This window comes from Branchiostoma belcheri, unplaced genomic scaffold, assembly GCF_001625305.1.
Source record: "Branchiostoma belcheri isolate BF01 breed outbred unplaced genomic scaffold, Haploidv18h27 scaffold254, whole genome shotgun sequence".
In the NCBI taxonomy this organism is placed as follows: Eukaryota; Metazoa; Chordata; class Leptocardii; order Amphioxiformes; family Branchiostomatidae; genus Branchiostoma; species Branchiostoma belcheri.
The window spans coordinates 234,788-250,789 of record NW_017803859.1 but is presented as its reverse complement, the minus strand read 5'-3'; the positions used below and the strand labels follow the sequence as shown (position 1 = coordinate 250,789).

The 16,002-nt window shown below is 40.6% G+C and overlaps 1 protein-coding gene and 1 long non-coding RNA gene across 2 annotated transcripts; both read right to left on the bottom strand.

Moving 5' to 3' along the window:
* Positions 1 to 47: 47 nt before the first annotated feature.
* Positions 48 to 1,240, bottom strand: LOC109471699. Its single transcript, XR_002140318.1, has 4 exons — positions 1,118 to 1,240; positions 653 to 714; positions 422 to 494; positions 48 to 279 (listed from the first exon to the last, which is right to left on the bottom strand). It is a non-coding gene; the product is annotated as an uncharacterized LOC109471699 (long non-coding RNA).
* A 2,444-nt stretch (positions 1,241 to 3,684) lies between these two features.
* LOC109471690 (sulfotransferase family cytosolic 1B member 1-like) lies at positions 3,685 to 13,973 on the bottom strand. Its single transcript, XM_019771028.1, has 7 exons — positions 13,924 to 13,973; positions 13,220 to 13,374; positions 11,147 to 11,367; positions 6,031 to 6,187; positions 5,592 to 5,686; positions 4,863 to 5,019; positions 3,685 to 4,466 (listed from the first exon to the last, which is right to left on the bottom strand). Exons 2-7 carry the CDS (start codon positions 13,341 to 13,343, stop codon positions 4,357 to 4,359), a joined length of 864 nt encoding a protein of 287 aa, XP_019626587.1. The 5' UTR covers positions 13,344 to 13,374; positions 13,924 to 13,973; the 3' UTR covers positions 3,685 to 4,356.
* Between the last annotated feature and the right edge of the window lie 2,029 nt (positions 13,974 to 16,002).

Sequence of the window (16,002 nt, the reverse complement as noted above, 5' to 3'; positions counted from 1 at the left end):
TTGAAAGTGTCTATGTTTGTCTTTGGCAAAGGTTTACTAGATTCTCGACGGCGGGGTGTCCAAGGTCAAGTCGACTAGAGGGGTTGTAGGTGGAGGTAGAATTTCCAGTTCCACCACATTTCCCTCACTGTCGCTGTCGTCTTAAACCCTCGTCCCTGTAGCCATAAGGATCGTGTCTGTCCTGGTGGTGAGGACCTCACTCCAGGTCCGCAGGGTTGTGGTCGGCCTGGCGTTCGTGTTCAATGTGTCTTTCGGCGTAATCACCAACGGTTGCGTGAACTGTAGCGGCGGTAAAAGACCGTTATCAAAACAAGTAAAAATGCGTCTATTCTACGCTTCCCACGCGTGACAAGTTGGATGTAGTTAATGAAAGGCAGAGACAATTAATGTACATATAGGGAGATAGTGGAGTAGTACTTACGGTCGTTCACAATCATCGCTGTCCTCAGCAGCAGACTGTAGGTCATCCAATGTTTCAAGGATAAACCTTGCTCCTACGATATTAACGAATACAACGGAAGAAATGGTATGATTACACGATCACTGTATGTAAGATAGAGACAAGTAAGGGGGAGTGGTATACAGTAAGCGGTCAATTATCGGAATAGGATCTATTGTGTGACGTTACAATTCTATCAGTATACATACATACGTGAATACAACGATCGCATGAGCGGGCCGCATCGAAGCCAAACAACTAGCAACCGGTGACACCTGTTAAAAGATGTGAAATATTTGGTATTAGGAGAACAATATCCCAGCACGTGTGGTGTAACAACGTACGTTCCGTATCTTTCTTTATGTTTATCGTCACAGAAGGACACGTAGTTTTTCTCAATTTCTTCTTCTTCGAATTCCATTATGAACAAATAAGGTTAATGACCTGGGCCAGACGCTTGTCACCATGGTAACTAGTGCTGTAGCAACACCCTATGGCGTTAGGTTACACTATGCAGCAGAAGAGATTTGGAAAGCCTGCTTACCATACTTGAATGTATTTTAGCAAAGATAAGCAGTGCAGTATTTTGTCTGGCTAGACCAGGTGAAGGTAAACATAATGTATTTGCTTTGCAAATGTTACCCTTCTAGGTTTTGCATTACGTTATGTCTCCGTTACCTGTTCTTCTCTGGAGTAAGTCGTCCTCGCCAGAGACAGAAATTCGACCTCACAGTCGTCGCCATGTTCGTCCGTCACCACGATAACTGTCGGTAAACGTAGTCCCTGATTCGTAGCCCCGGATATAGCGCCCAAGATCTTAGCTCCATCCCCATTCTCCGCAAGTCACTGTGTAAGAAAACAATGACCTTTATACCATTAAGGGGTTTATACTAGGGCTAATGCTCTGCAACAGAGCTTCCGGTTTCCATATCTCAAAATATGTTCTTCAACGTAAACCAATTAATTATGCAGTAAAATTTCATTTGATATATAAAACATGACTTGTGTACAAAATGTCAACAACAAAGGGTGATCTCATATTATGTTCAATGTATCTATTAAGAATTTGACCCATTCCCTGTTTTTCCCTGTTTTTGGAATATATAATATGGTACTTTCTCTAGTATTGTGTTATATAACAGTTAACCATCCTCCCATGGCAGGGGCAGCGGCTCCGAATTCCTTCTCCACCCCTTACCCCTGCCGTATAACCTCGCATCTTCTACTCTGTGACCCGATTCCAGGGAAACGCTCTCAGCCAATCACGTATCACAGAGAAAATCTTCAACGCACTTTACATTAAATATTTATGAGCTGCGCTAGCTATCGGAACCAATCATGTCGGCTGTTCAGTGACAAATAAAAACAAACATGGCGTCGTCTTGGGAAGAGAACTTTTGCGATGCAGGCCGCTGCGGGCGTCGGCGGGGCGCTAGCGTGTGCTGGAGGCTGCGCGGGGATCCCGCCGAGCACGGGGAAGGTGTTGGCTCGGTGACTTTGCCCCGCACGGCCTCCCCAACGCGTTAACGGGCTCGTCACCGGGCGGCGGCGGGGAGGGTGACGTCCCTTCGCCGCCCAAGTCAGAAATGGGGTCATGCCAAATAAGGCAAGCTCATGAATATTAATATTCCTGGGGTCGTAGAGTAGAAGATGCGAGGTTATACGGCAGGGGTAAGGGGTGGAGAAGGAATTCGGAGCCGCTGCCCCTGCCATGGGAGGATGCAGTTAACCGCCTCCTGGACATCTGATTGGGAATGACAGACACATACCTTCTTAATTCTTTGTCCATGTTCCTCAGTTTAATCGTCGACTCCCTTTCTTCAAACTCCAGGAGATCTAGCTGCTTCTTAAGTTTCTGTTCCTCAAAAAACATGGCGGCCCGCCGATGGTGCCACAGCATGTTGTTGTTGCTCGGCGGAGCCGAATTTCTCCTGGTGTGCAGACATCGGTCCTTCTGTGGGTGTAGCAGACGTTTTTCCTGCAGTGCTAGCTGGCCGCCGGCGTCTGTTTGTCAGTTCGGAAACATTCTTCCGCCACCAAAAATCCAACGAAGCTTTGCTGCAGATTAATAAAACGTTGATGCTAAGTTTTATCTACGCTGATTTTTGCTGAGCGGTGCACACAGCCACACACAAACAGATTTTGAACCAAATGACCTCGCTATGAGGTCCTTGGCGACGTAAAATGTGCAAATTATGACATTTTTCTAGATGGCATCGTTTTGAATTCTCGACGTCATAACACATGAAAATTGTTAGAACAGTTATGATATTTCTTACAAATAATCCATTCCTTCATGAAAAACATCTAATTCAGATCAACTACAATACATGCATCTTATTTCACAAAACCTAAAGGCTACGAGGGTATTCTTTCTGTGACAAATAAATGGTTATCGTTAGCGATTTTTTCCTTACTTTGAGGCAAGCCCAAGACAGATGCAAATGGCGGACCAACTTCGCGTTCCACAGCGTTCGCTTTGCGTTGCCATGGAGACACTAAGTGGAGGAAATCAGCACTCTGGCACGGAAGCCGAATGACATTTTTACCGCTAAACCTGAGTAACTGGTATTTCTGATAATAAGATTTTCGTGTATTCACAACTGATCCTTCATAAGTGGAACGTTAGATACGCTTATTAAATGATTACGGCCGAATCAGCAATGCCTTTATTTGATTCGTCAACACAACAAAACAGTAACACAGTGTGGCGCTGCACTCAAGTTTATAACTTATTCTAATTACCAGCTCAACAGATCGCCCGGTGGGAGTGTTACGTCTGTAGGAGTTTTGCACGCCAGGAGCCGTTGTGCAAAATCTACCGGGGAACCTAGCTGAGTCGGGCGGGCTAAGAGCTCCTGCAGCCGCGAAGAAAACCTGCCTTAACCGCGATAGAATGGGCACCAGCTAGAATTGGCGTTTTACTCAAAGTCAAACTGCAGACCGGTGCCCTCCAGCCCTTCCTTCCACTTGCTCTACACGTACTTTATAAGCTACGCTATACTATATCCATAAGGAATTTACATGCACTTGTACATCAAAGGATTTACTTGCTTGGCATTTAGGATTTGTAAATGGCTGACAGAGCAATTCTGATAGTCTATGTCGATAGAGACTCTGATGGGCAGGGACCACTAAATAATTTTTCAATTGAAAACCCATGACAAAATCAAGCATTTTAAAGCACACTTACCTTTATTTCAAAAATTAACGTGAAGTCTATACCCCCCACTGAAAAACTGGATTTGTCAAGGTTTCTTTAGATGCAGTAATGGAAGGTCGACTCATATTGGCACTTTAATGAGCGACGGTAAAAGTATAGAAATGACACTACGACTTTACCCCCTGTCCCAGTGGGTCGATCCAACGAGTGAAGAAGTTAATAGCAGTCTAAAAATCAAATAAGGTCACATTTTAGGTGTATATTTCAAGACATACATTCGTCTGTCCTTCTTACCAGAAAACTGGGCCTATCTGAACAAATTTTGCCCAGGAAAAATTTTCAGGAAAAAAAACAAAAAAACAAACAAATATGCATCATGCACATGCCGATTAGATGTTCCCTCCCCTGATGAGATCGGGATCTTTACCAGTGTTGGGCCAAATCCTTGAGCTGCTACATACGTAAGAGATCAGGTGTTGAGCTAGGGTTAAGGTTAGGGTTGATATTAGAGTTAGGGTTAGGGTTATAGTTGGGATCATTGCTTGGGTTAGACTTAAAATTGGGGATAGGTTGGGTTTAGTCTCCCACATCACAACTAAACCCCTCCAAACCCCTTGTCTCATATTAGAAACCCCTGATTTCGGAGTCATGTATTTGGCAGGGTGATGTATATGGCTTGATACCGGCAGAATCAGTGACTCTGCCTGGCCGTGATCTCTACACTGACATTTACTACATGCACATTTGTACTGTACTACTCAAAATCAAACTCCAGACCAGTCCCATCCAGCCTGAGCTTGTGCTTGGCATCATAGGCTTCATTTTGCTCCGGCGTGAACATGCTCTTCCAATCGCCAATCACACCTGCAAGGAACAAAAATCAAAACAATATAAAATTATTACCTTCACCAAGGTTATATTTTAAATTGATAGTCTTCATGTGGTTTGATGTTTGTCTGTGTGCGTTTTTTTGCAAACACGATTATTCTAAAAGGCTTAGATGGTTTGTCTCAAAATATAAAATCGGATGGGTCTTTATGAGACCTCAAAACGGTTAGTTATTGCACGCAGTGCTACATAAAATCAATATATATATATATATATATATACATATATATATATATATATATATACATATACATATACATATACAAGTACAAGCTAAGTCTCCACCATGTGCATGTGCAAGTACAAGTCTACACCTGCTATCAAATACGGTGATATGATTTTTTTTTTCAAATTTACACCCAGGCAAATAACCTTTTCTGCAGATGTGTTTTTTCAAAGCTAATTCTGATTTGCCCCAAGATGCCTTCAAACTGTCGAAACTACATGACTCGGCAATGTTGGTGACGGCAGCGTCGTCTAGGCTGGTCTCCAGGAAGGATGCAACTTCGTTGATCACACTGCGCAGGTCCTGTGAGAATAAAAAAACGCAGTCGATGTCATTAAACTGTCAGTCATTACAATTTAAAGTTGTTGTTTTTGTAAAACGTTTGCTTAGTAAGTAGAAGGCCACATGGACCACTTCTGAAGTAAAGCTCACCGAAGCAGCAGTCTTCGTAAGTCAGAAACATCTATCTTAGGCAAACTTAGCGGACTAGTCAAAGCAGGGGTTACGAAAGAATTATGGTGAAGTTTATGAACATGTAAGCGATGAAGAAACGTTAATCAGAAGAGTCTTCAATCGGTTCTCGGGAATAGCAATGTGGATCGGTGTGTTGACCACGTGAAAGTTTGATCTTTCTTGAGCGACACTATTGGCACTGCTGTCAGTCTTTTAATTAATAAATAAGTACTTAGTCGTTAATTTAGTAACATTGATATCAATAAGATCAATATCTGTCAAACATCTTCCAAGTACGACCTTAATACAAGACGACATATACCTGGATGATTTACATTATGTGTATAAGTTTAACCAAAAGAAGAGATACAATGAGAAAGACGTTTTAGCGTTGCTCGGCATTTTCAGGTGTGAAATTTTACCTTCTTCATGTCTTCATACTTGATGAAGAAAAAATGGCGGTCATCCTTCATCTGCCACCAGCCGAGGGCGTGGTCGTAGAAGTCACCAAAAATGCCTTAAGTCGGAAAAAAAAGACTTTTTTGTGTTGAAAAACTAGATAGTTTTAAACTTTGAATATCATTTAACATCTTAATTACCATTCACCAGTATGTGATATTATTTGCGTAAAAGAGTTTTGTGCAATATCTTACAGTTGCCAAGATGGTAATTTTACGGGTCTGTATGCATTTATGGGTGCTTGTTTCTTGTTAGTTTTGTAAAGGGCATACCTGCTTGTTAAGACAGTTTGGCAGAGTTTACGATTATAAATTTGGACTTGACACTTGCTCAGGAGAATTTTATTTGATTGAAATCACTTTGGTGCTATGACACCATATTGCAATTGCTTGTTACAATTACCTTTCCCTTTAAGAAATATTTCTGCATACCCTTCCCAAGATTCGAGACGTTTCTTGATAGCATCACAACCGCCGTACGTCTCTACCATTTTCTTGTTATAGTGATACACAGACACAGCCGTGTCTTTCGGGTTCCTCATCACTACAATCACTTTTACCTGAAAACAAAGAAAGAACTCTATTTTCAACATGTGTATGAAATCCTATGTATTTTGCATAATTTCTGAACAAATGCATTGGTGAAAAAAGCAAACCCACGTAAGACCCAAAGGGACGGTGATAGAAAGCCGATTAACCCTATCTAGACCGGGGGGGGGGCAAAAGTGCCCGAGCCAACTTTGATGTCACATAGCGTCTGAACGGCTAGAGATAGAACCGCCGAACATGGTGACTTTTCCTAAAATATTGTTGGCAACAAAACTGTATCAGTGGAATAAGATTATGATTTTTCTTGTTGCCATGGCAACGGGTTTCTGACAAGCATTTTTTGCTAAATTTAATAATTTCCGTTTCAACAACAGAATTTTATGCCAAGTTACTCATGGTTTCTAATATTAATAACATCTCATATAATTATATGTAAATTTTATCAATGAAAATGCATAATTTATGCTAATTTGATGACGTCATTGGCCAAAATCTAAGATGGCGGACCATATCATTTCATCAGGTAAATACAGCTTATTTTCCTGGAAATTTCATCAATACTCCCTTTTTTTACAAAAAAGGCTCATATGAACGTCTTTAGTCTGTTTACAATGTATTTTAGGCTTTATCCTGAAATTTTTTTTTCAAAATTCAACATTGATGATCAAAGATGGCGGATAGGTAATATATGCATGACGTCATTTTATGACGTCACCGGTGTTGCTATGGGCAACATAAGACTTAGTACACCCTAATATTCTGTCATAAACACTTTTGGTAAAGTTATGTCGTATACCGTTTAGTTTTAAGGGAATAACCTATCTAGACGGTTTTGGCCGATAAAATCACATTAATGACGTCATAATGACGTCATATTACGTCACAACGACATAGAAATTGTACGTATGATAAAAATGTACTCAGTTGGTGTAAGGCGTCCCACGGTGCCAATTTACTGATTTTTCAGGTCCTTTCGGAAAAATGCCATAACTCAGCCGTAGCTGATCAGAAATGGTTCAAACTTGGGGGAAAGACAAAATACAACTTGTTGAGTGTTGAAATATTACTTTCATGTTGTTATATTTCTTATATTTGCATATATCTATGTCTGATATGATGCATAATTCTTAGACAGAAAACGTAAATCGAGGAACTATAGCCAACATCATAGACAGACGCTTTTTGGAGGGTACATTCTTACGTCTGTCACCATTTAGAAACTGTTTTGATATATTTGAAATATTATTCCTGCTTTTTATGAAATATGTTTTTGTCCATTTCAATGCCATAATTTTAGGGTAACCCTAACTTCCTTGCCCTATATCAAAAGAAAGTTCATGATAAGCAAAAGGATCTAAACAGGTTTGGGTAGTTCAGGACATTACCAATCATTCTACTTCGAATCTGACGTTCCCTGGGCATGGCTATAGTTCCTCAAAACGCTTCAAAGTTAAGATTATGAATCTTTACCTTCTTAGCAAATTCTAGCTGTCAATCACGTCGGTAGGCCAATTAGTCGTGTATTTAGCACCTCTATGAGACGTAATTATCTGTAATTTGCCCTTGCCACAAGACAAAAGGTTGGCAGTCTTTTGTTATGCGCAGTAATTGTTCACTACAACTCGGCCCAGCTTTCCTTTTTTTTCAATACAGGTCTTGAAAGAAAATGTTTTACAGACAGTAACAAATTGACAACAATTGAACGAGAAGTTTATACGGCTCATAGCCTGGGTGCCAGACTGTTACCAGGGCCGCTATGTAGGCTACCTTCTCAATCCAGGGGACAGCATTTCCCTTCCGAAAGTTTTTTCACAGGGTCTAACCAAGGAGGTTAAATATAACCTCCTTGGTCTAACCAAACTCCATGGTCTCTTGGTATATCATATTTGTCTAACCGAGTCTAATAACGGCCTAGCATGTGTATTGAGGCTGGGAACTGTCTGGCATATAGTCTGAACGGGTCAAGACTGGGTGAATTTGCAGAGATTAGCTTTACCGGAAATAGTTGGGGCTAACCTTTTCCAAGATGTTCCAAACAATTTCTAATAACGTACTGTCCACACCCTAATGTTTTAGATACTAAACTGGCACAGCCGAACACTATAGCCGACCTTGCTCCCGACTCTTAAACAAGGAGGTTATATTACCATCATGATGTCTGGGGGAGCTCGGGAGGCCATGTTACAGAGGAATCACTGTGGCCCACTCTCCTTGTCAGTTATCCCCATTTTTTTATGGGTTCTAATATTCGTGGCCTTTCCTAAAGGGGCCCTTTGTAGGTCATGCTGGAGGTAACTTACATATATCTTCAGGTTGTGTGGGGGCCAGATTCAGATCAGAATAAATGTGTTGTAACTTACAGCAAGAGCTTCAAATAGAACTTGTTGATCATTGCTTACAGTTGTTTTGTCTGTGTTACTAGTATTTATGCAAGCCTGACATCCGTTCTGCTCTTGATCAGCCGAAAAACAAAAGAGGGGTACCAATTAACTCCACAGGATGGAATTAGCGCGCAAATCAAATGCAAAACGGCAGGCGGGGCAGAGACAGTGGGTTATCACTCAAACTGTTGCATATTTACAAGCTTCAAGACTGCATTTGGCTCATTACAATATTCAAGTAGGTCATTATAATATTAAATGAGATCTTTGCTGTGGTCAACTGTGGGACGCCTTACACCAACTGAGTACTAGCACACCATTCTCTGAAAATTTGGTGGTCCTACCATATACCGTTCGCGAGTTCTGAGGGGGGACGAATGACGCCCCCCCCCCCCCCCCGTCCCACCAAGCCCAAAAAGCCCGGTCTAGATAGGGTTAAATCTACGAGCAAACGTCAGAATACGCTTCTATCCTACACGCCAATATGGGGGTTCAGAGTGCGAGTCCCAACTGCGCATGCGTGGCGAGATGGATTGTGGGTAATATGTCAGATTCAAAGTTTCTGAGACATAAACAAAACACGTTTAGACATGCAACATGACCTTCATTTAATTTTATTTATTGCGAAACCTATTATTGAAATTTGACTTAGTTATTTAGCAAATGATGGCGCGAAGGTCTGCGATACAAACTACTCACTTCGGGAGTAGGCGGCAAATTTTACAGTCTTATAAAATCAATGTATTCTAACCCGCAAACATGCATCAAAACCTCCTCTGGTCTAACACCACCCTTCGTCACGGACAAAGGTGTGAGGCAGGGCTGTAATCTCAGCCCGACCCTATTCAACCTGTTCATAAATGATTTAGTCAAGATTTTAGATAGTCCAGAATGCGTGCCACCTTCCCTACATAATTTATTCATTTCCTGCTTGCTCTATGCAGATGATGTCGTAATTTTCTCGGAAACCGAGAAAGGACTCCAATGTGCCCTTGACAAACTAAACACTTTCTGTACAAAATGGAAACTCCAGGTTAACCTGAAAAAGACCAAAATTGTAATTTTTAACAAAACAGGGCGCATGTACAGAAATACAAAATTCCTGCTCGGCTCAGAAAATATAGAAATTACTACGTCGTACTGCTATCTAGGTCTGTTGTTGTCCTCATATGGCAGTTTCTCACTAGCTAAGAAACAACTTGCTTTAAAAGCTCGCAAAGCTGTTTTTAGCATCAAATCTCTTATCCGCTCTCAAATCTCATTAAAAGCTTTATTAAGGATCTTCGACGTGTGCATCAAATCAATAATGTTATATGGTTGTGAAATCTGGGGAAAAGATTTTTCAAATGACAACTGTCCTATTGAAACTGTCCATAATCGCTTCTGTAAAAACATTCTTGGGGTACACAGAAACGCTAGCAACGGAGCATGCAAAGCAGAGCTCGGTAGACTGTCACTAGACACAGACGTATCGGTACGCCTAGTAAAGTATTGGTTAAGACTGAGGCAACTAGACGCTAATACACATCCCCTACAAGTCGACGCTTTACTATCTCAAAAACATATGTTAATGCTTGGTCACAAGAAAAATGTGCTACACCATGTGAAAGAAATACTTGACCACAGTGGTTTCTCATATATCTGGCATAACGACAACGTCGATCTCGATAAGCAACACATATGTACATTACTTAGAAGTAGACTCTCTGACATGTATATCCAAACCTTTCTTTACAATCTCTCTGTTGATGTCGGTAAGCTAAGATTTTATAGACATCTGAAACCTGTATACACAATGGAACGTTATCTTCACATCAAAGACTTCGATGTTAGATCTGCCATATGTAAGCTTAGAGTTAGCGCTCAGACATTAGAAATAGAAAAGGGTAGATACAAACAATTGCCTGTTAACGACAGAATATGTAAATATTGTACAGCAAATGCAGTGGAGGATGAAATGCACTTTATTTGTCACTGCCCTCATTATAGCACCGAAAGAGATCAGTTATTTGAAATGGTCACCAAAATGTTCCCCAGCTTTATTCACCTTCCCAGCCTACAAAAAACTGCATTTCTATTAACACCTCCCAATTCATATATATAGCAAAATGTAGGCCATTTCATACTCCACTGCACACGGAAAAGAAGTCAAACCAACAATAATTACAAATGTATATATAAAGTAGCATTAGCATCACTTATTATCATTCTACTGTTCACTGTTGTTATTATGTTCTTGCAATTAGCCCTCGGGCATGAATTTGCAATAAACTTTCTATGTATCATACAAGGGTAAATGTAGTAGACTAAAGGTCAATTTTCTTTCCTCTGTTTCAACGTTCATTAACATGTTGGACGGACTATGGCTATTGACTATACAAAGTAACGTTATCATCTATCAATTTTCACCATGTGTTTCATCATATCGGGGTTGTACTAGATCCTCAGATACTTACAGTATTCTATACTCATGCTTATACAAACTTCCGATTTTATTAATCTTGATGAGTGGACTTTGGTATAAGAAAGAAGTTTCCATGGTAGAAGAGTGCATTTCAAGGTTAGACAAAGGTAGTGACAAAACAATACCTTTCCTGTAGGATTGGCGACCATTTTGGGGGCCAGCTGCAGTGGTAGGTGTGTGTGGATTATACGTGGAGATGGCGCGTCCTTCATAAGTTCGTGACGTGGTTTTTCGTCAAGCCCCGGCATCTGCAGTTCGAAACACCACATGGAGTGTTCTTCAGGAGTAGCCATCTTTCCGGCAGCTTTCATGACCTTGCTCACTATTTCTATCATCCAGTTTGTACCTGATAAAATATCATTGCAAATTAAGGGAACCTGTCAGATACAAAACTACAACATGCAGTAGCTAAATACATATATTTAAGCTACCATTGCTAGGACTTCTAATACTAACAATCAACATGGGTTCTAAAACTACTCTTTAATACCAAACCGACTTGTGTTTTGATTTTGAAATTGATGTTCTTTATGTTTTATTATCATATAGCCGGATGACGTTGACCAAACAGAAGGCTCCTTTTCACATTCCTTATGTCGCCGTATTATCACAAATAGAGTCAAAACTGGGTCTTTATTCATCCCAATCCATACATTAAACAAGCCAATAATTACCCACATATGACCTCAGGTGACCCAAAAACAGTTTACAGTTTACAGTTTTATTCAAAGCAACAAAATCATGCAAAAGCAGGGAATGCTGCATGCATCCCTGAATTGTGTAATTGATTTTTACAATAGGTTAAAAACAAGGCAGGACAGGTATACAGAAAAACACACTATATACAAATATGTACATACACCATTCACTCTGCTATATGCATGCAAATTACAGGCATAGGTTTTCAAATACATGTATCAGCCATTGTCACTGGCATTGAAGAGTCTTACTGCACAGTGAATGAAGGACTTTTTTAGGCGCAGGGTCCTCGCTTTGGGCAGAGTGAACGTGTTGCTGTTCCTAAGCTGTCTCCCTGTAGCCATTGCACGTTCAGGGGGAACAAGGTCGTGCAGAGGGTGATCAGTGTTCAGCATAGCTTTGAAGAGATTTACTGCTGCTGACTCCCTTCTTTCCTTCAGGGTAGGTAGGTTTGGAACCGCCCGTCTACCACCACAGGAGATTATACGTAGGGCACGTTTCTGGACGCGTTCCATACTGGCGGACTGTTTTTCATTGCACCCAACCAGCAGGACGTGTCCATACTCCAGGACGGGACGAATCAATGACAAATACACCTGAACCAGATCAACAACACTCATGCCTTGCTTGGTCAATAATCTCAGGTAGTGTAGCCTACTGGAGGCCATTGAAACGGTAGACTTCACATGATCCTGGAAGGAAAGTTTACTGTCAAATGTAAAGCCAAGGCCCTTTGCTGTTCTAGTGACTGGAACAGGTTCACCTCCCAGAGACAGTGACGGTATTGCAGGGATGTTTCTCTTGAAACAGATCAGCAACGACTGACTCTTCTTGACATTCAACAACATGTCATTGTGATGTGCCCAGGTGTCAAGCTGAGTGGCTTCAGAACACCCCTTTGTTCTAAACAATCCAAAAATAACTTGAATTGCGTTCCAATGACCTCGGGTGACTCCCATAAGAACACCAGTTAAACTGCCTTTGACCCAAATAGAACACGCCCTCCCCAGTGACCTCAGGTGGCTCCGGATGGAACACAATGTTCTATTTAAGTTTGTATGTGTTGTACAGGAATGTGTCACTCTTAATTGTGTAAGTTTTGATGGGCTATATAATAATAGCGTTAATGGCCCGCCCTTTATCGGTGAATATAGTGTGATAATACCTTGTCAGTTGCTATAACCACCGAATAAAGCCACTGAGTGAGCTGCGTTATTCGGTGGTTATAGCAACTGACAAGGCTTTATCACACCATATTCACCTCGGGGCGGGTCATTAACCCTTAATTACTATTACTTTATGTATTATAATAAATCCGATTGGTGTTTCTTGCTTCCAGAAGGTCGCAATGTTTTTTGAACGCTATTCATAATTATTACGCAGCTGTTTACGGAGCAAATTGGGTTAACCCAGGTTGACCCTGATGAAAGGTGACCGCTTCCAAACGCGATAAAATTACGAAGTTCTAGAGAACGCCACACGAGAAAGATACAGCTTACCTGCTTTTGGGTAGGTCACGACGAAAATGTCGTTATCACGGACAGGGTAGTCAGGAATAACATCCAAAGTTTCCTTAGAAATTTCACCAGGAAACCTAATGCCTTGGTACTCGTGTTCCTGCATGTTTGCAGCGATTTAGTGACCCTTAGATAACCTGAAAATGACGTGAATAGACAATGTATGAAGTGGGTTCACGGGGGCAAATGAAAAACGATCTGATTCAATTGCTTTAGGATACTGGATACAAGCTATGAAATAATTTCTGTATAATAGATATGTTATTTCTGTAAGAACACCAGTGCATTGCTTGTTCCTGTGTGAACCACAAGTACTGTGCCTAGTGTGCATGTTGTAGTCAAAAAATGAAGCGTGATAGCCATCGTAGAGTAACAACCTTGGGGAAAGAGGGGGGCGGAACTGATAAAAAATTTGCGGTGATGAAAATTTAGCGATAAAATAATGGCCGTTTACACAAAGCAAACGTAATGGTACCCCCAAGCAGACTACGTTTTAAACTGTAGCAACACCTGAAAGGGCACAGGTAGGTCAGCACACCAACAAGGCAAGTCTGTAAACAATGAAGCCAACACGCAAAGAATATCAATCCCTTCCATAGGTTTTCTCATGTACGCTGTGAATCACAGTATAAACAATGCATTGACAAACCACTCTTATAGTTTAGGTTATAGCAAATGACACATACGTTGTCTAAAAGAGACCGGTGACTCTCAACTGTGAGCTCCTGCTCGACTGGAATGTGGACAAACTGGTTGGATAAACATTCTTGACTGATCACGTGAAGAACGTTCACCCCTGACCGACAGGGCACTTGAGGTGAGCTTTACTACGTGAGACCATGGGCGGTAGGCCACCGAGATTTTGTGGAAATCGCTGTTGCTTTCTTTCTGAACAAATTCTGTGCTCGGTCCACGAAAGGAGTTTGCAAGGTGCCCGGGGTTTTATCAAACTACGAATCAGCTGTCATAAACTCAGCATTGAAACAGGAAGGCACAACCGCACAACTCTGGAGCAAAGAATCTGCCAATTTTGTAGTTCAAACAAAGTAGAAGATGAAGCCCACTTTGTCGTTGATTGTAGTTTATATAGTAATGATAGAAATGATTTTTTAGATATATTACAAGTATGTTTCCGTACTTCCAATACTTGATTAATATTGAAAAATTCATCTTTCTTATGCGCTTTGATAATCCTGTATTAAACAAACCCATTTTAAATTATATTTTTGACATCACTTAGAAACGAGAAGAAGTTGAACCTTTGTATTAGTGTTGTTTTAGAGCTATTTGTACTACAAACATGTATATTATACCCTTTCATTTGTTCACCTGCACTTAGCCCGATAGGGCATGAATGTACAATAAAGGTTATTTTAATTATCAAACCTTCGTGATCTACGCCCGGCACCATACACTAAGTACACTGCTTTTGTTGGAACACCGATTTCAACAAAAAATCTTGGAGGCCTACCACCTGTAGTGGGACACGCGATCTAGGTTCATAAACGTTCAGATAGTAATAAATTAGCAAAACCCCATCTAATTATGTCATCATAGGATGTGATAGGTTTTATCCATTAGAATTAAAACGGATACTGTGACAATAAATATATAAAGGTGCTCCGAAAGCAACTTTATTCTCTAAATCAGTTTAAGAACTTTAACAAAACATTCAACACCATGTTGATATCAAGTGGTTTGCTGACAACAGTATAGTAATAAAGAACATTGCCCTTCAACACATTCTTTTGAATACGTTTGAAATGTCTTCTTTAATACAAACGATACGGTGTACATCCTGTCAATAAAAAACTACAAAAACATCCCGTTTGTATAGTTTATAAACTGAAAAGAAGTTTGCGTAATAAAAATGTACTTTCTTTGGCATCTCAAACTGGCTTCTTGGATAATTTCCTGTTTTCTTTTGTTGTCAATAATAACATCTGTGTCCATAATATCACCAGGGTCCGTAATATCGCCACTTTGAGAAATAGTGTGCTTAAAGATATTTTTACTGCAAAAATTACCCTAGGTATGTACATTTGATGTGTGAAGGAGTGCATACCAAAAGTATGTTGCAGTAAAAATATCTTTAAGCACACTGTTTCTCAAGGTGGCGATATTATGGACCCTGGTGATATTATGGACACAGATGTTAAACATCTTGACGAAAATGTAATTTCTGTTTACAAATAAAGCATTAGACCCACTGGTGCAAAACCCGACCATACAGTACCACTATAGTACATATTCCTCAGTCATGATGTAAGGAGACCACCTGCCCAAGGTGATCGCTTTTCTTCGATCCCCCGGGTGGTCGCCTTCGGTAGGTTTGACTGTTTATGTATTACACGGCACTGCTGCTTATGTGCTAGTACAATGTATATATCTTTCAGCACATTCACCAGTTTCCCATCCCCAGAATGCAATGCGAAAATAGGGGGTAACCATCATTTGCAAAGGACTCGAAGGCATCGGAATGATCCTGTTGACGTTAAACAGCTTGCTTTTCAATGAGTTTTGAGGTGTTGGGGCATTTTATGCTCAACATTAATTAAATTACTATGGGCCGAATCTGACAACAAATAGAGAATGAAGTTTTTCGAATAAGTGGTTTGTACCGTTATAGTGGTAAGGCTATACTGATGCTGTAACGTTACAAACCACATGTTCCATGTTGAAAAGAACACTAAAACTTCATTCTCCATTTGTTGTCAGATTCGGCCCATAGTAATTTAATTAATTTTGAGCATAAAATGCCCTAA

Bases quoted from the DNA above. Each gene is read 5' to 3' on its own strand.
- LOC109471690 (XM_019771028.1), bottom strand. From the start codon at position 13,343: ATGCAGGAACACGAGTACCAAGGCATTAGGTTTCCTGGTGAAATTTCT. The intron at 5,020-5,591 runs GTAAAATTTCAC...TTATTCTCACAG, and splicing joins AGTATGAAGACATGAAGAAG to GACCTGCGCAGTGTGATCAA. The intron at 4,467-4,862 runs GTTATTTGCCTG...TGTTCCTTGCAG, and splicing joins AAAACACATCTGCAGAAAAG to GTGTGATTGGCGATTGGAAG.